This window comes from Leptonychotes weddellii, chromosome 5, assembly GCF_054177405.1.
Source record: "Leptonychotes weddellii isolate Sample4059 chromosome 5, ASM5417740v2, whole genome shotgun sequence".
Taxonomy (NCBI): domain Eukaryota; kingdom Metazoa; phylum Chordata; class Mammalia; order Carnivora; family Phocidae; genus Leptonychotes; species Leptonychotes weddellii.
The window spans coordinates 32,824,836-32,848,447 of NC_138373.1; the positions used below are offsets into that span (position 1 = coordinate 32,824,836).

Consider the following 23,612-nt stretch of genomic DNA (forward strand, 5'->3'; position numbering starts at 1 on the left):
TGCTCTTCTGGTCTGCTGGCTCAGCCTATTCTCTGCTTTGATTGTCACACCTCCAGGAAAGGCCTCCTTCACTTGCTCTGGCAGGTGTGGAGCTGCATGGTGGGGGGAGAGGGGGATAAACAATTATCTGAGCAAGGACTTCCAAGAGCAGAGCCTCTCTGGCTGCCCTGGCTTTGCCTTCCCCGGGGAGTCCTCACCCACAGGGAGCAGAAGCCTCAGGCAGGGGAGCCACCAGCATCTTGTAGGGATCGCTATTCTGGGGTCAGGACCGGCTACAGACATAATGAAAACCTCTTCCTGCAGCAGCAGCTCCTCCGCACTGCCTTCCTCCTTCCTCCTTCCTCCTTCCGCTCCCCTGGGCGGCCCTCTGCATCAGCATGGAGTGCCAGCCAGGGCCTTCCCCGCTCACTGCAGGCAGACTCACAGGCCATCCGTTGTGCTCTCGGGAGAGCCCATTCGAGCAGCTCCAGGGAACGGGCCTTTCCATGCACTTCTTTGACGAAGCCAGAAATAAGCCTACCAGCATGGAGACTCCAAGTTAGGTCAGAAATAGCACTTTTCTCTGGTTAGCCCACAGAGGTTGCATTCTTTGACTCTCCCAAGGCAAAATGGCAAGTGAGTTTAGTGTCTTCTGTGACAGAGTCTAAGGAATTCACACAAAGGTGCTTTTACTCCTCTGTCATATTCCAGTTCATGCTTCCATTTCAAGTTGATACATGGACTTAGTTGTGACTGTGATTGACCCTGTACACTGTGTATTTTTGTTGGAGGAAAAAAAGACGTATGGAAGTTCTGGACCTTAGTTAAGAGTGAGTATTTCATGGTCTTCTTTAGGGTGAGTTAATGTCCAAAGTTACTTATCTAAGTCTTTCGATTCCCACCTATGATTTGGCTGTCCTCTAGGATCTCTCTAGGTGACTTAAAAACACACATCATATAGTATTTTTATGAGGAGAAAGGGAGATGAGGAGAGATTGAACGAAGAAATGGGGGTGTAACCATAACATGATGAAGGATAATTAAGTAATCCTCAGGTTGTTTAATTAATTTTTTTAAGTAATCTCTAATCCCAGCGTGGGGCTTGAGCTCATGATCCTGAGATCAGGAGTCACATGCTCCACCGACTAAGCCAGCCAGGCACCCTCCCTTTTTTAAGTAATTACTTTTTTTTTTTTTTAAGATTTTATTTATTTATTTGACAGAGAGAGACACAGTGAGAGAGGGAACACAAGCAGGGGGAGTGGGAGAAGGAGAAGCAGGCTTCCTGCAGAGCAGGGAGCCCGATGCGGGACTCGATCCCAGGACCCCGGGATCATGACCTGAGCCGAAGGCAGACACTTAAAGACTGAGCCATCCAGGTGCCCCAAGTAATTACTTTTAAAGCATTTATTAAACTATACTGAACATAAGCACCTATGTGGGTTTAGGAGTGTAGACCCCTCACCTCAGATGTTTCCGTGATGGCTTTTCTTTTCTTTTCTTTCTTTCTTTCTTTTTTTTTTTTTTTTAAGATTTTATGTATTTATTTGACAGAGAGAGACATAGCGAGAGAGGAACAACAAGCAGGGGGAGTGGGAGAGGAGAGAAGCAGGCTTCCTACCGAGCAGAAAGCCTGATGTGGGGCTCGATCCCAGGATTCTGGGATCATGACCTGAGCCAAAGGCAGCCGCTTAACAAAGGACCGAGCCACCCAGGCGCCCCACTGAGCCACCAAGGCGCCCCCTGTGATGCCTTTTCATTGCCACTTTCTCCTGAAGCTTAAACTCTCCAAGAAAGGGACTTTCTTTTGTTCTTGACTCTATTCTTCAGCTATAGCCGACCCCAGGCCTAAAACAAATGTTTATTGAACAAATTACATTTCCACTCCCCTCAACAGATTTGCAGCGTGGTGAACTTTCAGTAAGGAGTAACAATGGATTCATTTAAATAAGATTTGTTTCCTTTTCAGAAATTGCTTGAGTTCTGCCTGGAAAAGCTGCTGCTTAGTATTTTCCCAGCAGATAGTTCTTCTGAAGACCTGGAGCAGGGACCTACCTGCCTGTTAGAGCTGCCTAACAGTGTAGCATACTTTAGTGTGTTATTTCAGCCTTTAATAAGAATTATAAAGATGTTGGTTAATTGTCCATTTAACTATTTTTTTAAAAGATCTTATTTTTATTTATTTTTTAAAAAAAGATTTCATTTATTGACAGAGAGAGAGAGTATGAGCAGTGGTGGGAGCGGCAGGCAGAGGAAGAAGCAGACTTTCCGCTGAGCAGGGAGCCCGATGCAGGACTTGATCCCCGGACTCCAGGATCGTGACCTGAGCTGAAGGCAGTCACTTAACCAACCGAGCCACCCAGGCGCCCCAAAAAGATCTTATTTTTATTTATGAGAGAGAGAGAGAGTGGGGGGAGGAGCAGAGTAAGAGGGAGGGGCAGACTCCCATCTGAATGCAGAGCCCAACTTGGGGCTCGATCTCAGGACCCTGAGATCATGACCTGAGCCGAAACCAAGAATCAGATGCTTAACCGACTGAGCCACCTAGGTGCTCCCCCCCCCTTTTTTTAATGAGGATTTTGTGAGAGAATAAAATTATCATAGACTACAGCTTGACAAAAGCTGCATGTTCTTGCTATGAATGTTTAGATCCAACAGAAAACTGATACTTGATCATCTGTATCAAGGGAGGTTTTAATTACTCCTGTGGTGCACATTACGGTTTCACTTTTCGTGGCAGTTTTGCAATCCTGACATAGGTAACATGGTCCATATTCTAGATCACCCTCGCATATAGACTGACTGAACAAAATAAGCCCAAGAATGTCTAGGGTCAACCATCATTGTCTGCTGAGCTACCGGCACAAAGCAGTCATGTGACCCTTGCATAGAGGAGCTTTTTAATGCTCATTTCAGCCCCCCAAGGTAAAATGTGCCGCCAAAGTTCAAAGACAACATGATGTAAGTAAATGGTGTGTCTCGGAAGCAAACATTCTCCCTGAAATATGCGCATCTCTGAAAAGATCATAGAAATCAGTAGTAAAATATGACATTCATATTTTCACTTTACTCTCCACTTTTCAGGAGCATGTCCTGCATAGAAAGCAAGATCGAGCTGCATTTCAACCAACAGTGGTTTCCATCTGTGCTGATTGTAATTTTTATCCATAGGTTTGAAGACATACCTGATAGCGGGTCAGAGAGCGAAGGAGTCTCATTGCAGCTGTTCAGAGGCCTTGCTTTCTGGCTTTGAGGTCATTGACGGCTCACGGGTGTCCTCGGGTCCTAGGGGACAGGGGACAGCATCGCCAGGGAGTGTCAGTGACTTGGCGCAGACTGTCAAAACCTTTGATAACCTTAAGGTTAGTTTTTTTTTCTACTTCTAAAATTTTATATTAATTCTGCAGTAGAACATGTGAAATAATAAGCAGCCTTTGGGTCTGTGGCAGACGACTTGGAATGCCCTTCACTTTGGTTTTTTGCGATTTTTAAATTTAGTATGAAGTCACCAGCATTTTGCATTTTTTAACATCTTTGCTTTTTTGACATATTATGCACCTCCATTTTCTTTCCACACTGCATCAATTTGCTTCTCACTCGAGCTGTTGTTTTCTTTTCCTGAGACCTATGCTGTCTTTTGGGGATCTCTGAAAGCTAATGATAAGTGATAGTAAAGGTGATTCTTCTCGCAGCTTGCTTAGTGAGCTCGTTCGTATCTTATTTCAGAGACCATTTTCCCCAGTGCTCCTATGTCTCTTGAAATAGAATGTCTCACGATTATTTTAAATTTTGTTTGTGTGGGTGAATCTTGTGGCGTAGCTCACTGAAAGAGTGCAGGCTTGCCGGGAACATTACAGCATTTCATTGTTGGGGCAGAGACCTCCTGGTGGCTGTCTCCACGTACCCATTTCTGTCATCATCAACTGCCACAGGATTAACATGGCGGGCCATGGGTATAGGAAACCACACCAGTGTATGAGCTGCTCCTCAGTTTTCACATGTGATTTCATTTCCCCCACTGGTATCTCTTGTTTGTTTTTACTGTTGAAATATTTGCTGTTTCCATTTGAAAAAAAAAAAGAAAAAGAGAGAGAGATAAGAGTTCCCCTTCACTGTGTTGTGCTCTCAAATAATCAAACGATATGTTGGTCCAAATGATGGCCTGTTGTTACAGCTTTAATCCAGTATGTTCCTGTTTATCCACATTCATTCACAGCTTTGAAAGCCAGCTCTGCTGGTATTTAAGTTCAACAGGATCATAACGTGGGCATCCAGGTCATTTCCCTCCACCAGAATCCGTAGTCCCTGTCGGCCAGTTACTTTGTGTAATTCTCATGCTCAGGTTTATTAATAGCACTTGTGTATCATTTTTATCATATGCTTTGTTACGTTAGTGCAGGGTTTTTCAACTGTCAGCACTAGGAATGTTTTGGGCCAGGTAACTGTTTGTGGTGGGGGCTGGCCTGTGCACTGTGGGATATTGAGCAGCATTCCTGGCTCCCACCCACCAGATGCCAGGAGCACCCACTCTTCCCATTGTGGTGATGGAGAATGCCTCCAGACACTGCCCAGTGACCCCTGAGGGTTGAGGGAGGGTAAAATCCCCTCTGGTTGAGAACCCATGAGGTAGGGTACTAGACGCGGTCCTTTCCCATGTCCTCAGCATACTGCTAATGTCTCTGAAATTTCCTTACTGCCTGCGCACTTTCAAGACAGCCTCTGCTCGGGGTGATGTTTTGCAGCAGTCAGGAAGAGGAGTTCGCCGCTCTCGGGCTCACGGGCTGTCCCTGAGCGTGGGCAGGAACCATTGTAGAAGGAGAAGTTGAAAACGTGGTCTTCCAAATACAGCTTCATTATTTAGAGAGAAATTATTTCCTCCGGGCTTCAAACTGAGCTGTATTTAAGTAGAGAAATAGAGCTCAAATCCAAAAATAAGTGATGTGTTGTGTTTGCCTGCCATGTTAGATTATGTGTATGTGTGTTTCTAGCCATAGCACCTAACTTCCAATTTTAGTGACAGCGATTTGGTGCTAAATTGATCTAAAAAGGTTTTCTCTTATCCCAGAGAACATTTCTTGTTCTAGTTAAATGTATATAGTTATAGTTAAAGATATAAATGTATTTTTCTTTATTTTAAAAATCTGGATAGATAAAAAACTATTTAGCATATTCTGTTGTCATGTATAAATTTTTAAATAGTCATTGAAAGTTTTCTGAAAATCTTGTGATCTATTAAGTTAACTGTGTCTGCCAAAAAGAATTTTGGTGGGGGGAAAAGATCTTTGTGTCCCTTCCAGGGAGGAAGGACGAGCTGGATCTTGAAGTATAATTTCTGGGATATTTTCATGTGAGGACATCTGAGATGAGGACCGCCCCCGCGGTTGGAGTGGAAGGAGCACAGAGAGGTAGACAGCGTGGTCTCCAGGCTTTGCCACTCTGGGGAAATCATGTGCAATCTGGCCCCTTTGCTTCTAGTTCGTGGGGTCAGGTAAGAGCAGGCCTCTGTGAGTGCCTTGCAAATAGTATGCGCTGGGTAACTGAGTGAGTTTTTAGGAGCTATCGTCAAGCCTGAAAGAAAACTGAGGTCCGCTTCAAGGATTACATACATTCTAATCTGACGTATAAGTCTTTCTTTTGGGTAAGAGTTTTCACACAACAGAAAAAATACTGGCTGCTCGCTCATAGGTTCTTGGTGTAGATTTATCCTGTGCACTTGTCCCATGTGTCATTGGTTTGTTGCCTTATGTCTGCACTACCCATTAGTACTACCCGTTAGTTTTTCCGTTTAGCTAGAAACACTGAGTGGTTCCTCCTAATCATTTGCCAGGGTCTGTTGACTCTCCCTGTGAACGAGCTTCTTTCCTTTGTGGCTGCTGCCCCCTCGTCCAGCAAGAGGTGGCTCCTGTGTGGACTTCTGTCACCAACCCCGCATCTCCTTGCCCAGTGCGGGAGCCCTGGCTCACGGAGGGGGCCTGTGTCAGGCAGTGTTTCCCTTGAATGTACATTCTCTGAGCAGTAGTTTCTCAGGTTGAAAATAGGTGGCAAGTATGGAAAAAGCATTCTGTGGTCAAGGACACCTGCACAGTTCTGGGCTACATCCTGTAGAAAGGGTCTCTGTGCTCCAGGACATCTCGGAGCCTTTAGCGTGCTACTGTCCACGTTAGGCCTCCAGAGAGGGATGTGGCAGCGGCATTCTTGGGCTTCTGTGACCACAGACTTCTTTCTTCAGGCCACACCTTTTGGGGGAATGATTGTCTAGTGGAAGGAGTTTCATGCAGGAACCAAGAAATTAGGGAAAGGTGTTGAGTGAATATTCCTCAGGTGAATGCATGTGTGCCTTGACCTGTCGCTCCTGTCACCTGCAGTGCACCTCACTGTCCCTATCCCTCTGAGCTGCTCTTCCTTGCCCTGTTCAGTGTCATTGGAGTTTCCAGTGACTCCTCCAGCTAACAGTGCTGTCTCCCCATCTTCACATCCTCGGTCCATTCAGCTGTAATGTACACCTTTACTTGTTTCTTACGCAGCTTCCTGTGAGCTCTTTGAATGCGGGTAGAACCCATGTGTGAAATAACTTACGTTTTTCCCAAGTGTACAGCCTGGCATGGGGTAGATAACTATAACTTTCTTTTGGTTTAAGTTTTTTTCTTGAATGATACACAGAGAACTGTAGCTCTGCAGAGCTAGGCCAAGAAGGACCGAGTTCAGAAGCCCAGGCAGAACTGAATAGAAGCAGGTAACGTCAACGAAGCATTTGTTTTCCACTCCTTGTGCACATGTCCCATGTGAGTTGTCTCCCAGTTCATAGCTGGAGGATTTTTACCTAATATTTCATTAAGTAGTATGACTACTGTGATGACCTAGTAGTGACGTCAAAGGTCAAAGGGTTTGGCCCTGAGGTCATAGGTCAGAGGGACCCCTTCCCACCCCAAGCCTTGGCTTCTTGAGTGACTGGCAGTGAGAGTTTCTCATCAGGAAGACCCTGGATAGCGTAATGGGGGGAGAGGAGTACTACTGTGGAAAGGGCTTCTCAAAGCCTTGGTCTTGGGACTGTGAGCAAGTCATTTAGTTTCTCTTGGCCACAGTGAGATGGTAATGACTATCTCCCAGGTTTGCTGTGAAGATCAGCTGAAGTAATGTCCATGAATATTAGGTTTGGAGTAGAAGCTCTGTTAACACTGGACACGTGTGTATTCACTCCGCATGGAGAAATGGACACTGACCGTGGTAGGAGTGAAGAAGGGCAGGAGGAGACAGGTAAGGCTTTGATTTGCCCACAAGGAGTCACTGACTCTCTCAGGAAGGTCTTGGCTTCTCTGTTCTGATATGAGGGAGGTTCTTCAGTTTTTGCTGTAGGGGATGTAACCACGTCACACATGTGACATCAGAGCATGAGCACCTTGGCCTGTTTAGTGTGACCTCAGCTCTCCAGGGGATGTCTGCTGCTCCTTCTCCATGAACACTGTGGGTGATGGATGGATTGAGACTACCTGTGCCAAGGAACATAGCTGGTCAGGCATCTTCGTGAAGAACGAAGAAATGAAAACCAAACATGTGGATGGTTTTTTTTTTAATCACATCAGTCCCAACCAGTGAACTTTGTGAGTGGTGAAAGCATCTTAGTTCATCTCTAACGGGCCTCATTGGAAAGACACCTGCTCAGCTAGTCTTTGTGAATTTAACCTTAATCTATTATTCAGAACCCTGGGGCTGTGCGCTCATAGGGCAATTCTACATGTTTACAGTTAGTAATGAGGCGAATGATGTAGATTCACCCACATGGGGGCAATTTAGGGAGGATCTGTTCTGTTTTCAAAAGGGTAATACTTTCCCTTTGAGGTCAGTAGCCCCAGGGACCATCCTTCTGTAGAAGTCCCTATGACTTTTTTAATGACTCTAAATAAATGGTCACTTCTTTTATCTCCCTGTTATTTGTATGTAAAATAATTATGACGAGGCTCCGTGGGCTCAGTGTGAGGAGGCAGTGGGCCTTTTAGTTCATTTCAGAAATGGAAAAGTTAGTAAATATCTGTCTATCTATAGTTTAGATACTAAATAAGTATTTCTTATAAATGGTGGTCGAATTGGTAGTGGTGATGGTTGCACAATTCTGTGAATACACTAAAAGCCACAGAATTATATATTCTCTAGATGGGTCATTTGCATGGTATGTGAATTCTATCTTGATAAAGCTGTTATAAAATAAATAGTAGTCTAATTGCTCGCTCTGAAAGGTGAACATAAAGTAAGTTTTTTTAAAAAAAGACGTTCAGGTTTTATCTATATTTCCAGTCATGTGTGTTTCCTTCAGCTAGGAGAAAGCCTGTCCCATGGAAATCAACACCTTACAGAAGAGTTCCAGCTGATGGAGGTAGAAGGAGTGAGGGAGAGAGAACCAACACTAGAACACCACCGTAGTATTTGCTGCCGGCAGGGTCCCTCAGTGAATTCTAAAATTAACGGGTAGAAGTTTAAGGAGAAACAGGATATTTCCACAGCCTCCAAGCACTGCCCCCCGCCCCCCGGATATTTGCTGATGACAAAGAGAAGAATAATAACTCCACAGTGGAAAACCTGGCAGGCCCTGCCTCACTGAACGATGAAGGCCGGTATCACAATTAATAAGACTTGCAGTGTCGTGTATGTGCCCCCGCCATGTGATGTGCTGACCAGGGCACGTCACCTCTGTGGGGTCCTTCTGCCAAATCACACAACACCTGACGCCTGACCAGGGCACTGCAACAGTGACAAGTCATTGAAGACGAGAAAAGACCGAGGACCTGCCACAGGCTGGAGGAGACAAGGAGACGCTGAATGCAGCGTGGGATCCTGGTACAGAAAAAGGCGGTTCGGGGAAAAGCGGGGAAATCTGAGCGTAGTTAGTACTGTGCCAGCGCTCACACTGTAGTCTCGATGGCCATGCCGTGGTTGCCGTGAGCCACTGACGTTCGGGAACGCTGGAGAAGGACACGTGGCAGCTCCCTGAACTGTCTTTACCGCTCCCCATAAGTCTAAGCTGTTGCGCGGTTTAAATGTCTAATATATATGTATTAACTATTTTACTCTATGTTATTTTAATCATTCTATATAATATAAATGTTAGGTGTATAACATTGGTTGTATTTCTATTATATATTACATATGAATTGACATGAGAAGATAAGTCCAGCATCATTTAACTGGTATCATCAGGTAGTGAAGTATTACATGTAAATGAAGTTTCCCAAAATACCCAATATTTTCTTATTTGACTTGCTGATGGAATATTCCCACAGCACAGGAATGATCTTCTCACCTCATCAGCCTTAGTTATTATACTCGGTGGTTGTCTAAGGGCTGGGGAGTCTGAGCAGGGTTTTATGACTCCACACTCTGTGACTCCGAGATCTTGGGTCTGATTTTTACAGGTTTTTTGTTTTATTTTATTTATTTATTTTTGCCTCCCGTATTCTCAGACTGTGCACTTTCTATTCTTAAAGCTTCTGGGATGCCTTTCTTTTTCTGTAACAATTCCTGCTTCTCTTTTTCTCTAGTATTTTGGTTGTAGAAATCATCTACTTGGAAGTGTTGATGCTCATGCTAACCCACTAGCTTAAACAATGTCGCACTGCCCCCCCCATTCCTGCTCCCTGGGAGATGTCACATGCACAGATGGGGTCCAGGCTGCAGCTGCGTGGGCTTAAGCTCCCCTCTGTCACTCTCTGACAGTGAGACTCCAGGCAAGTCATTTCTCTTCTCTGCCTCAGTTTCCTGTGTGTGGAATGGAGCAAATCATAGTGTCTGCTTCATGGGTGCTTATGAGGACTGCAGGCAGAGAGCCGAGAACCTCAGGTGGGCCTCAGTAGGTCTGTTTGTTGTTACTGTTGCACATTTCTGCCTGCCCCTTTCAGCCTGAGTTTTGAGCTTGGGAGCCAGTGTTGCTTCTCTTGGTCCTAGGACAGCTTACCAAATAGTCACGTTGAGCAGACTAAACAGGCAAAGCCAGCGCTTTTCTGATGTTTCCTCTTCGTTTCTCAGAAAAGAGGTTTCCCTGCTTTCTTCCTTGACAGTTATGAAAAAGGACAGCTGTTGGCTTAGAAATGATTTATCTTGTGAAGAGAAATAGCCTTGAAGAAAAACCTATTTTATAGCTTTATGCCATATATTCTGAACAGAATGTAGGGTGTGTGTATTGAAATGTATTAAAAACAAATGCAAATGTGTTCAAGTGTGTTAGAGAAAGTTACCATCTCCCCTCCAAAGCCTATGTCTGCGTTGGGGAAGGAGCAGAGATCATCTGGGAAAATGCAGAGATTGCTCTTGGGTGTTCTCCAAGGATTTCGGGTTTCCCAGGCAATAGCCAGCACACGCCTTGACCTGTAGAGTACTCTGTTTTGGGGACCTTAGCTGGTCTTAATAAAGCTTCCCTTGGTGCCAGTGTGCCAGTAGTACCACTTAGAAGCACCAGGAGGTGGTCATAACTGCTTGGGCTACTTGAGGGGAACGAGGCCCAGGAGGTCATAGTGCCAGGATGATTCCTGGGTCCTTCCTATGTGAGGAAAAGAACAGAGAGAAGCTGCACAGTGGTCAGGGACCAGGAACCTGCAGGCTGACTCCCGCTGCTGATGAACTTTTGTGTCCTCCAAGTGGCCTTGTGGTGTGTTACAAGGATTAACTGAGGCCAGGCGCATGAGACCACAGACCCTGCACACATGAGGATGTGCTCAGCACACAGGTGATTCTCCATCACAGCAGCTGCCATCGTTGTAAGAGTGATTTTATCTGGCATATCGGGCATGTCTCCCAAGATGGTAAGCTACCCCAGATAGTTCCCTAAAGTCCAAAGTGCTCTTCCTAGTGAGGGTTTCTCAGCAGGAGGAGAGGCAGTTGTTTAATGGGTAGGGAAACATCTCCCAGAGGTATCTGGGTGCTTGGCAAAAACCAGTTTGTGAGGTGTTTTAACCCTGATTAAAATGAAGCTGGAAAATAGTTAAAGTTTTTGTGGGTAGTGGAGAGGGGAAACAGACCCACCCTCTGTTGCCTGTGGGACCTTCCTGGTGCAGAAGGGATGCTCGCCACATGTCGGAAAGGAATGTCAAGATGTGAGGATGTCTTCATCGGGCAGATGGACTTCTCTAGGATTTTTTGTTTCATTTGTTTTAAAGATTTAATCAACGAAATTTCCCCCAAAAAGCAAAGTAGATGAGGAAGAAACAGAAGGAAAAAAGCCACATTTTCAAAGTACGGTGAAATGATCTTCTGGATCCATGTGCTGTAAGTTCCTGGGGCTGCTTTGCTACAGGCGGGCCTGGAATCCACAGCTGGTTCTCCCCCACCCCCCGCCCCTGGTGTCCCCACTCCCTGGATGAAGCTGCTGTAGGGGTGCAGAGGGAGTAGTGAGCACTGTTCAGGCCATGGGGGGTCCCAGCCACAGTGCCTGCTCTCTACTGCTTCCCATGAGACTCTGACAAGCACCTGAACCTCCCCGAGGAGAGTCTCTGAGACCATTTATGAACATTATGTCTGTGCCTTTGCTCCCTGAGGTTCTTTTGTGGACAGTCTACCAGACCTTACCTCTGTATTAGAACATTTTATCACAGCAGGTACAGGCCGCATAGCCTCTCTGTGTCAAAGGGATGTGGACTTGGGTTGCCCAGTTGTGAAGACCACAGTCATAGGCTTCTGGAGATCAGCCCAGTCCCCATGGACACTCCCAGTCTCCACGGGCTTCCCAGCGCCTTCACAGTCAACCTCCGGAGAGAGGGCACCGTGCTGAAGTTGTGTGCCTTAAGTGCGTGTGCAGGGAATCCTTCGTAGACGGTGTGTGCCCTCTGGTGTCCAGGAGGTTTGTTAGTCTCTGTTGCGTATTTATGGCTCTAAGTGCATAAAACATCTTGTATGTGTACTTGAGGAGAGAAAAGTGCTTAGGAACAAACTGAGACCGAGAGATACCAAGGATGGCTGTCCTGTCTGTGATAAGGACATCATATTACAGCTGCGTGGTCTTCATAACCAGAAGTTTCACTGTTAAGGACCAGCATGTGTTGAGAACCCACTAGCACCTCAGGCAGAGCCCAGGGTGGTGAATGCATGTGTGCATCTGCTCGTGCAGCCTTCCCCCTGCCGGGTATCCCCAGTCAGCCACAGTCCTCCCACTGGGCCAGGATGCAGCATCCTCGTCCTTGCCCACTCTTCCACAACCTCATTTATGGGAGACACAGTCCTATTGTGGAAAGGGGAAACTGAGGCTTGGAGATCCCCCTACCCTAGTCAGGGTTCGAACCAAGATTTGGTCCATGACAGTTTGATTTCGAAACCAGCACCTCTGATCCCTGTGCTACACTACCAGTAAGGGGTAGCTTCCGGGAACTAATTAGAATAGTCTTGTCACACTATTTCTCTAGTCTTCAGGTGTCAAAAGTGGCCAGAGAAATAACTCTTACTACTTTGTCTTGTCTGCCCGAGACTGGGGAAAGCCCCAGACCCTAAGGGTATGACTCAGGTTAGAGTCTCTCGGACTGTCCCCGTGCCCACCACTCTCCCTGGGCTGCCAGCTGGCCCTTGCAGAGGCCAGTGTTGCCCTAGAGGAGCAACCTGCCACCACCGCAGCCACCAGAGTCGTTCTCGCAGCCCTCGCCCCCCGCAGAGGGGTGAAGTCACCGCGCTCCAGTGACAAGCCCAGCAAGACTTCTGAGGGCGCTCCCTGCGAGGGTGTTGGATTTTGTTTTTTCTTTTGAGAAGATCAGTGGCCCCATTAGCAACATGTTTTGACGTTTAACTCAGTCATTACCAAGGTGCATTAAAATAAATTTATATGTTATATTACTGGCAATTAGAACATTCTGCCCCTGTCAATGATGTCAGTGTTTAAAGAGCTATAGGCATGTTTTACCTTGGTATTGCTGTTCACTCAGGTATGTTAGTTAATGATTTGGCCTGCCGCTTTGGCGTGTGTATTTTCATTTTTCGAATGAATATGAATGTTTAAATTTGCGCGTTGCATTAGATTCTCAGATGACACAACTCTTTAGAATCTTTCTTTTATTTAATACAGCAGAGGCCTGAAATCTAACTTAGGATGTAATATAGCTCATATCCTTGCCCGTGGGTACTAAGTGATACTTATATTAAATTTCTAAAATAGTGCCTAGCCTCCTATAATGTGTTCCAGTGTGTAACAGTGCTAATTATGCTAGAAATTGTCAGAATCCCTCTAAATCTGTCCTGCTGCCATTCGTCTTCTCCATTGGAAGCTCTTAGTTGCTGTCTTGGTGGTGGCTGCCAGTTTACTGGATCCCATTGATAGAGTGAATTGATTAAGGATGCACTGAGTGCCAGGAGCAAGGCTAGACTGTCTACACATGTCTTCACTTAGCTCTTACCACACATCTGCAAGAGCTGTGGCACCACTCTCGTTTTATAGGTGAAAGGACGGAGGTGAGTAATTTGAACAGGGCATCTCCACACCCTGGTTGTGAGAAGCAAAGCCTGGCCCTTTCTGCTCTACCTGATGGCATTAAGCCTTGACTTCTCTTTTCCAGGTCAGCTAATTGCTCAGGCTTCTGAGAACTCCTAGGTCTGTAAGCATGTCCCTTTGACTTTCCAGCCTATTTTACCCGAACAGCTCACCATCACACAGAGCTCGAGAACCTCATGTAGCCTAGTGGATGGTTGGTTGGCTTAATAACAGCTTTATTGAGATACAATTCATGTTACCATAAAATTTACCCTTTTAAAGTATACATTTTGGTGGTTTTTAGTATATTTGCAAGATTGTGCATCCATCACCACAGTCAGTTTTGGAACATTTTCATCACCCCTCCAGACACCCATTAGATCCCTCCCCATTCCTTCGTCCCCTCAACCCTGGCACCCAGTAATCACCTTACCATCTCTATGAGTTTGCCTTTTCTGGACATTTTCTACAGTTGGAGTCATATAACATGTGGTCCTTTGTGTCTGGCTTCTGTCACCTGACAATGTTTTCAGGGTTCATCCATGTTGGAGCAGGTGTCAGTGTTTCGTTCCTTTTGACGGCTGAATCATATTCCATTCTGCAGACAGACCACATTTAGTTGATCCATTCATCCATTGATGGACATTCGAGTTGTTTCTACTTTCTCGCTGTTACGGACAGTGCTGCTCTGAGTATCCATGTGCTGGTCTTCGTGTGGACATGTTTCCGTTTTCACTTCACCAGTTTGTTTTTGACTCCTGTTCAAGGGGCTCAGGAGCCCTTCCAGTTGGTTTCCACCATTCAGCGTGACAGCCAGTTGCAATGATAGACTTGAATTACGGGTTGTGGCCGTGCTTTCTGGGTGTGTTCCTATGGTGTATGTTTTTCTTCTAGAACTGTCCTTCATGCGGCATCATGTTGGCCCCCAAATCGGAAGCTGGTGTAGGAGGAGGAGCGGTCCAAAATGGCTGTCAAGAGGAACATAAAAACAGCACTAAGGTAACAAGCTCTTGGCTGTTGTTCCTGTCGGTTCCTCCCCTGGTACCTCCACCTGAGGTGACATTCCTGTCTTGTCAGCTTCTCAGTTCCAAGAATAGCTCCCCTTAAGTGACACCATGCCACACCTTCTCATCCTGAGGGTTTTGAATAGATCAGTAATAGACCAGTGAAGATCAGGATGGAGAGTCAGGTCTAACCCTTGTGAAATAGAATAATCACATGCCCAGCTGGATGGGACTCCCTTCATGGGCAGTAAGAGCTTAAAGCCACGTGGACTGCAGTAGCTAGGGGAGATCTCTGGGGCTGGAACACGCGGTACAGTGTGGATGTGCAGAGAGAAGGGGGGTTCTGCCGGAGCAAAGTTGCATTGTAAAGAGAGGCTTGGGGTTGGGGTCAGCAGCAAGGACTGCCAGAGAAGTCTCACCTGGAGACAGAGCCAGGGCTGCAGTGGAAAGCAGAACAAAGACCAAATCTGAGAGCCCTTCCAAGAATGCTTATAAAGGCTGAGTCTCCAGGGAGGCCTATGTCTGTTATCCTCCATCCTTGTGTCGCCTGCCACCTTCCCCTGGATGGATCCTCGTACCACATCCATCGCCCTCGCCCCCCAAACCTTCCCCCATGGCCCTCTGCAATGCTGATTCTGTGGTTAGCAAGCTCCAAGAGCCTCAATCTTCCGTGACCTTCTCTCTACCTCCTTACTGGCTCTTCCCACGATGTCACCTTCCAGGCTGCCTCAGCCCCTGGAGGTGCAATCTGACGAAATAGGGGGATAGGGAGAAGCAAATGGGTGGAGAGGTTGAGCGTCAGGTTAGAACAGAGATGTGAAGGTGCTGGTCAAGCGTGCAGTGGGGCCCCATCATGGCTGAGGTCGGGCTGGAATAGCACTGTTGCATGCTCGCCCTGCAGCCTCTGTGTCTGCCCCCCACTACCCTTGTCTTGAGGCAGGCTCCTGGAGCACCGAATTCCAAAACTCAGAATGGACTTCTGAGCCCTCCCCAAGAGGAGAAGCTCACCAACAGTCAGACCTCCCTGTGTGAGATCTTACAGGAAAAGGGAAGGTGGGCAGGAGTGAGCTTGGACCAGTCAGCTCTCCTTCCGCTGAGATTCAAGAACATCCGGGAGAAAACAGATGCCCATTTTGTTGATGTTATCAAAGAAGACAGGTAAGAGTCAACCATTCCCAATGAAAGTAAAGATTTGCAGGTAGGAGTCTCTCCCTTTTTCTGAGTCACCCTATCCCATGTTTTTGCCCTCCATTGTCAGTATTTTACTTTATTTTGAAGTAATTTGAAACTTACAGAAAAGTTGCATGAATAATACAAAGAACTCTCATTTTACCTTTTGCTTGATTTACCAACTTTTAACATTTTACTATTTTGTTTTATTCTCTCTCTTTCTTTATGAAATTTATGTGTGGTTTTTTTTTTTTTCTGGACCACTTAATAGTAAGTTGGATATATCATGCTCTTTGCCCCTAAACACTTTATTTCCTAAATTACAAAGATGTTCTTTTACATAATCATGGTTACCAAATTCAGGAAATCTAACATGGATGCATATTTGATCTAATCTACAGTTCATATTCCAGTTTGGCTTGAAATTTTGGCCACAGAAATGGCATCAGGTATCCCATCCAGAGGCACATTGTGCCCATTTGTCTTCCGTCAGTGATAGTAATTTTGAGCAACCAGGCAAGTGTTGTTGACCTCTCCAATCTGTGGTTATTTTCTCCTTGTGACTAGTAAGCAGTACTTTTAAGATCATGCATGTATTCCATTCCTCAGCAAACTTCCCTAGATTTCCTCTCCATCGTGGTTCTTGCTTAAAACAGCCTTTACTATGATGGTTCAGAATGTCAGTTCTCCTACTTGAGCACCAACTGCACATTGGCAGTTGGAGCACATTGACATGGCTCCATCATTTTTTAAAAATTTAATTTATTTATTTTAGAGAAAGAGGGCAGGGGAGGGGCCGAGGGGGAGAGAGAATCTCAAGCAGACTCCCTGCTGGGCAGGGAGCCCGACGCGGGGCTCGATCTCACGACCATGTGAGATCACAACATGAGCCAAAACCAAGAGTAGGACGCTTAACTGACTGAGCCACCCAGGAGCCCCTCCATCAATTGTTTTTCATAGTTTCTGGCACCCTGTTCTAGCACAACAGGATATTCCAGGCTCGTCTTATATCCTTCCTAACCCTAGTAAGGCATCAGCCATTTGTCCAAAGAGCCTTGGCTCCTTTTAGTGAAGAATGGTATTTAGAAATGTTTGTTGTTAATGTCTGACTTAATGTCATGTAGCCAAAGACATATTCTAAATGATTTCAGTCCTTTTACATTTATTGATACTTGTTTTATGGTCTCACATGTGTCTGTTTTCATGAACATACCACATGCACTTGGAAAGAATATTCTACATTTGTAGGATGTTGCGATCCATAAACACAATTAGGTCCAGGTGGTTGGGAGTATTAGATCATCTGTCTCTTTACTTTTTGTCTATTGCTCTATCAGTGTTAAGAGAGGGATTTAAAAATCTTTCATTGTAATTGTGGGTTTGTCTGCGTCTCTTTTTAGTCCTGATGGTTTTTGTTTCAAGTATTTTCATGCTCTTTTTTTTTTAGGTACATACACATTTATGAGTGTTATAAATTCCTGGTGAATTGGTCCTTTTGTCATTTTGAAGTGTCCCTCTTTATTCCTGGTAATACTCTGTCATAAAAGCCACTTTATCTGATACTAATATAGTAACTCTAGCATTCTTATCAATTTCCATTAAAAAAAAATTTCAACCTGTATCTTTATATTTGAAGTGTGTCTCTTATGAGTCTTGCTTTTTTAATCATTCTAAAAGTTTCTGACATTTAATTCCGTTTTAATATATTTACTGGCATTTTAGCCATACCTCTTTGCATTATTATTATTATTTTATCTATCTATTTATTTATTTATTTATTGGTGCTTGATCCAGGACTTACAGATAGGCATCCTTGAATTTTTTTTATAGTCTTCTTATGGTTAACATTGTATCATTTCACTTTATTTTTTTTTTAAAGTTTACTTATTTATTTATGTAAGTAATCTCTACACCCAACGTGGGGCCCGAACTCATGACCCCTAGGTCAAGATTCACATGCTCTTCTGACTGAGCTGGCCAAGCGAACCTGTATTATTTCACTTGAAATGTAGACATCTTGTAGCTGTGTAGATCCATTACTCTCTTCCCACCCCTTATGCTATAGTTTTCACATGTGTTACATCTGCATACATTGTGACCTTGACCTCTAATACCACCCTCTTGGTAATCTCAGATTGGTCTCCATTGATTGCTCTTCTGTTGAGTTGAATCATATTTTCCTGTTCCTTTGTATGTTGTGTAAATTTGGATTGTGTTGTGCTTAGAAACTGGATTCTGTTATATTGCTCTGAAGAGTGTCAGTATTTTGTTTCTTTGTTTCTTTGTTTTAGCATGCAGTTAACTTACCTAAACTCAGACAGCAAACTTTGTCTCCCCTGGGGTAGGTGGCTGCTGCTCTTTTTTAAGCCTTAATTAGGCTGCTTCAAGTCTCCTGTGCACATGCAGATTTTAAAGGTCAGCCAGAGATCTGAGCAGAGCTCATATGATGAATTTGGGGATGCCCCTTCTCTGGTTTTTTTTTTTTTTCCTTTCTCTGCTATTTTCAACCTCATTTTCCAACTGTGGGCACCCCAAACATTATTTTCTGAATTTCCAAGCCAGCAAGATTGTGGCTTTTCCATCTGAGTTTTAGCTGTCCCACACATGGTGCTGATGAATGGCTGTCTTCAGGCAAAAAAGAAAAACAGTAAAGTATGGGAAATTAAGCTGGTGCTATTCCATTCTTCCAGGTGTGACTCTCCTCCATTTCCCGCGTGCTTTGGTCAGTCTCCACTACCTTCCAGGAGTCATTTTTATATCTTGTCCAGAGTTTATTGTCGTTATCTGAGAGCGGATTGGCCCAAAAGGAGCTAATCTCTGTTCCCAGAAAAGGAACTTGCTAATACTAATTTCAGAGGAGCAGCACAGCATCTAGCTACATGTGGCCACTGTACATCCTCCGTACGGCTGCTGTGCCGGTTTTCCCTCTGTCCACACTTGCTGGGTGGAGGGGAAGATGGGGGTCTGCATCCGGGGTTGGAGTTTTCTCTCTTCCGAATCTGAGAGCATAGTGAGGTATGGCACACTTGTCACAGAGAGAGAGTCCACTGGGCTGCAGAGACCCTGTATGTCAGGGTCTGATGTAATTACGGACGTTACCGTGTGAGGGAGAGAGACTACACTCCATGGCTGTATTTGCCTTCTGAAATCATGTTAACACTCTTTTAAATTTCCTGCAGTATACAAAGGATATTACTATTTGCTAGCAACTATAAAAGAATGAGAGTCACAGAAAGCAGTTTTCATGTCTCTGCTATTAAAATCGTTGAGTGTTATTTTTCAGGTTTCACACACAGTCTGCATATGTGACAATAGCACTCCAATTATGCTAACTCTAAACAGTTTTGTGATAACAACCTGTCAGCTCTGACGGCGGTAATTGCTGTTAGTGCTCTGAACGACAGGACAGGACAGCCAGCTCTGAGTTAGGTTTTCATCAGAAGCCTTGGAATCAGCCTAAGTCCTCTCGGTACAGGCATGTCTGGTCCTCCAGAAGTGGTGGTTTCCTAGCATGGCAGAGCTGCCTTCTTCCCCGGACACTGGAGGATGTTTCCAGAAGCAGGGTGCTCATGACGTGTGCTATAATGATGGCAGATGGTCATGGTTTAGTGGAAGCATAACATGTATTTTGAAAACACAAAGCACTTTCCAGACGTATGTTCTAAAGGAGGGGTCAAGCATTATCTGTCACGTAGTGACTCTTGGACATGGTTTTTGTGACACGCTTTGGGAATGGTGTTTGGGTAGCTGCCGATATAGATAGATAGACAGATAGATATCAGTCTGCCGATAGAGTAAGTGCAATGCCTCTGTGCCGTGTTGATCAACTGCATGTTTCATTTCTCCTAGCCTGATGAAAGATTATTTTTTCAAGCCACCTATCAATCAGTTCAGCTTGAACTTCCTGGATCAGGAGCTAGAGCGATCCTACAGGACCAGCTATCAAGAAGAGGTGTGTTTCCCCTTCTACTTCTACTGAAGAAATTTGTTGTTTGCACCGGATAGTTCACTACCAGCTTTGTGCTTTGGCAGCTTTTTCTTTCCCCCCTTGAGTGATAGGAAAATGAAGGCTAGTACTGATTCCTGACAATCTGTAAGCCCCAAACTGCATCTGCATGTGAATTTATCCACATGGGGAGAAGACCCCCAATCTTTCTGTGCTCCTTTGTCTAGTGTCACTGGCATGTCATTTCCAGGCTCCTTTGCTCCGTGCTGGCCTTGTCCTCATTTTCTCCCTCCTTCCCGGTGACTCCCTAACATTATGTGCATGGCTCTTTGTTACGTTTACCACACCACCCTGACATTTCGGATCCTGTCCGTCCCCCCCGTTAGGCTGTGAGCTCCCAGAGGGCGATGTTTCATGTCTGCCCCCAGCACCCCGCACAGAGCCAGGCCCAGAGCATGCTCTTGAGTGAAGGCATGAGCATCTCTTACTATCTGTTGACCCGCCCATGCTTTCATCTGCTGTTGCTTCAATCCCTGCCTGATACTTCTGTCATGAAGCCAGCTGTCACACAGCCTGAACCTGGGACCCAGCCATTCAGTGGAAGCTTCACAAAATGGCTTTTATGCAACGGCCTTTACAGATGCAGAGCCCATAACCCAGATTTCAGGCTCAGTATGTAATGTGTTTGTGAGAACTCACTGGTTTGTAATAGCTTGCTGTGTGACCTTGTGCAAGTTTCCTAACTGCTCTGTGCCTTAGTTTCCTCACTGTTAAATGGGATGGGAGAGATGGCCCACCTGAAGCACTTACCACTTGATCCAGGGTGGGCAAGTGCTCAACAAATGTTGGCTGTGTTTTCCATGGAAATCCTACTCCATGGCCATCTGTTTCCACTCATGCCTCCCACCTCCCCTCCTACCCCAAACAGGTTATAAAGAATTCTCCTGTGAAGACTTTTGCTAGTGCCACCTTCAGCTCCCTCCTGGATGTGTTTCTGTCAACAACAGTGTTTCTGATTCTCTCCATCACCTGCTTCCTGAAGTACGGGGCTGCCACCACGCCTCCCCCTCCTGCCGCCCTGGCAGTCTTCGGCGCCGCCCTGCTGCTGGAGGTGCTGTCCCTCGTGGTCTCCATCAGGTAAAGGCCCACCTGCCCAACTCTGCTCCAGCTTTTAGCCTTTAGCTCCCTCTGCTGGCTCACCAGTTAATGGCTGCACAGTCGGCCCGCAGCTCCGCTGGCCCGCCTCCTGACACCAGAGGCCTCTGCAAGCTCATTTCAGGTGACTGGTCCTCTTTCCTTCCCTCCGCCAGCTCTGCTGCTCAGCATCCTCCCTCACAGACCCCAGCCCTCGGCACAGGTGGGCACCTTCTTTACCAGAGGGTCAGTGTCCTCTGCAGCCCCTCAGCTGCCAGCTCCCCACTCCGAGACTTAAAAAGAACAAGTGGGGAGAGAGGGAATGAGAAAGGGAAGAGAAACAGAACAGAAGCATACAGGAGCACACAATGGGTGGCCGCCTGCGGGTCAGCAGGTGCCTCTTGTAGATGTGTGAGTGAGACTCGAAACCCTTAGAAGGATTGTGGGTATCTGTTTCCACGAGCTTGGGTCAGGCAGTGGTTTCTTAGATATGACATGAAAAGCATGAGCAGCCAGAGAAAGAAGAGATAAGTTGGACCTCATCAAAATGTAAAACCTCTCTGTTCTGAAGAGCACCCATCCCTTCTCATGCCAGAGTGAGAGGGAGCCTGCAGGACAGGAGAGTCTATGCAGACTGCATCTGTGGTGAGGTCTGATACCTAGAATGTAAGCTCAGTAATGAAAAGACAAGCAACCCATTTAGAAATGGACGGAAGGTCTGAATAGGCAGCAGGGACCCCTGAGGGAAGATAGGCCCTCAAGATCCGCTCAGCCTGATGTCAGGGTTCAGACCATCACCTGGGGAAACTCACAGCCGCTCTGAGTACTTCCGATAAAGTGTGAATGCATAGGGTACTCCATTCACATGCACATCCCCCCATCTGCCTCCTGGACACCGTGCCCACCTCCTCCGTCCAGCCCTGTCCTTCTCAACAGGAGTCTTGCTAGTGATTGCCTCCAGAAGCTGGAGGTGAAACAGAAACGGGAAGAAGGGCCCTGACATTGAGTTTCTGCCCCCCTTCCCCAACACCCCAGGACAGGAAACAATAGCCCCGGGTCTGCCCTGTGGCTTCTGAACGCTAGTCCCCCCACCACCCCACTTTGAAGTATATGGGCTGCATTGCCCTCCCCCCCAATACTCCCCCTTTCCTCATCCCCCCATCCCTGCCTCTACCCCTGTGGCTCTTGGCAGAGGGTCTTTTCTGGCTGCTAGGGGTTTCAAACTTTACCCCTGTGCCTCCTCCAGGTTGAGATAACTGCAGGGTGCATCCTCACTGTCTACCCAAATTCCCCACCAGGATTGAGCTGCGTGGTGCATAGCAAGGGACTCCTTGTAACACAGCCCTCCCTATGGGCCTGCCCCTCGAGTCTTGGCTTTGCACCCCTTGCTGAGCTGCCTGGGACCCACTCTCAAATCAGCTCTGCTTCTGGGGAATCCAAACCAAGGTATCCTCGGGCCCCTAGTTTGTCTTTTCCTCTTTAAAAACAGCTTTATTGTGATATAATTCATATATATGAATACTCATGTAAGCGTACAATTCAGCGATTCCTAGTAAACCTACAGAATTGTGCAAACATCACCATATAATTTTAGAACATTGCAAAGAAAACCTGGCACCCATGTGCAGTGAGTCCCCTCACACCCACGCTCCCTGCCCTGGGTCCAGGTTTCTGTCTGACACAGGGCCTCCAGCTGGATAAGGCTCCAGCTCTCTTAGAGGCTAGCATTGTCTCCATTCCTTTTTCAAAAGCCCTTTACACCATTGTTTCCTGTTCCTTTGGACCCACTTCTACAGAAGCTGGGCTGTCCCTGGTGTGGAGACTGCAGAGGGCTGTAGGCCACAGAGATGCCAGGCTGGCTGCACCCAGGTATGTGCTGGGCCTGTCACACCCACATGCTTGGCCAGCGCCTTCCAAATGAGGTGGCCACTGCTCCTGAATGACCACTGGTGTGACTTTAAAAGTTCACTTTACCCAAATCATCAAAGCCTGGGAGGCAAGGCTGGGAATGGGATGGAGTTCCCTCTCACCACACAGAGGGCATAGATCCCAGGTCTACGGGAATCTGTGCTTCAGAGTATGTGGGAGCCCCAGGGAGGCTGGTTCTGCGGCTGCTCTGGGGTACAGCCCCAGGCCTGGCACCTCCTCCAGAGGCCTTCATGCATCTTGACTTGCAGCCCATTCCTTCACTCCCCTCATTTTGTGCTGAACCCAGGCAGGCATGAGAACGGTGGGTCTCATCCTCAGAGCTCTGCTGTCCTGGGGACCTTCGTGGGGGCCTCCCAGTCCTGCCTTCTCCCCGTTGAAACTTGGCTTCCTCTGTCTTCTCATGGGGCTTATGTATTCTGCCTTTGAGCATATTTGTGGTTATTCTTGGAAATATTCCCAGGACTCCATTATCCGTCAAGTGTCAGGAGGCCAGAACCATCCAGGCCCTAAAAGGGTCAGACAGGGCCTGGCTCCATGTGGAAAATAGTCGAGATTCACGGTTTTCTCATGGAGAAAATGTGTTTGTAGCCAGTGGTTGCTGCATGGTGGGTGTCCAGGACAGAAGGTGCAGGCATCTGGGTGTGTGGCAAAGACCCTTGAGGGGATCTTGTGCTGTTAAAGCTCAGTGGGGTTTCCTGGCACTTCCAGAGGTGAGGAGAGCGTGCCTGTCCCTTCTCCCCTCCCTGGCAGCCTGGCTTCAGAGAGGGTCTGTGTGCGTGGGTCTCCCTGCCAAGCTGAATCCCAGTGCCCCTTCTTCCATCTCCTGCTGCTGGCATGAGGGTGCTGGCCCCTGCTGGCCCCAGGGACCCTCACTTAGCCAGACTGTTTTTCCTTCTGAACAGCGGTTCTCAGCCCCACGCACTTGCTCCCCCTTCTTGATGAAAATTATTTTGTGATGTCCACATCACTTACCTGAAACACAGCCTACTTATACACACAGTTTCAGAAGGAGTCGATG

At 46.5% G+C, this 23,612-nt stretch overlaps 1 protein-coding gene across 2 annotated transcripts in view; it reads left to right on the forward strand.

Annotated features, from left to right (window-relative positions):
• ADCY9 (adenylate cyclase 9) overlaps window positions 1-23,612 on the forward strand; it is a 119,202-nt gene that overhangs the window by 81,055 nt on the left and 14,535 nt on the right. For both annotated transcript variants that reach the window (XM_081820186.1, XM_081820185.1), the window contains exons 3-7: window positions 3,151-3,341; window positions 14,306-14,410; window positions 15,356-15,573; window positions 19,435-19,537; window positions 20,460-20,668. In XM_081820186.1, the coding sequence (XP_081676312.1) occupies window positions 3,151-3,341; window positions 14,306-14,410; window positions 15,356-15,573; window positions 19,435-19,537; window positions 20,460-20,668 (826 nt within the window). The remainder of the gene's footprint in view (window positions 1-3,150; window positions 3,342-14,305; window positions 14,411-15,355; window positions 15,574-19,434; window positions 19,538-20,459; window positions 20,669-23,612) is intronic.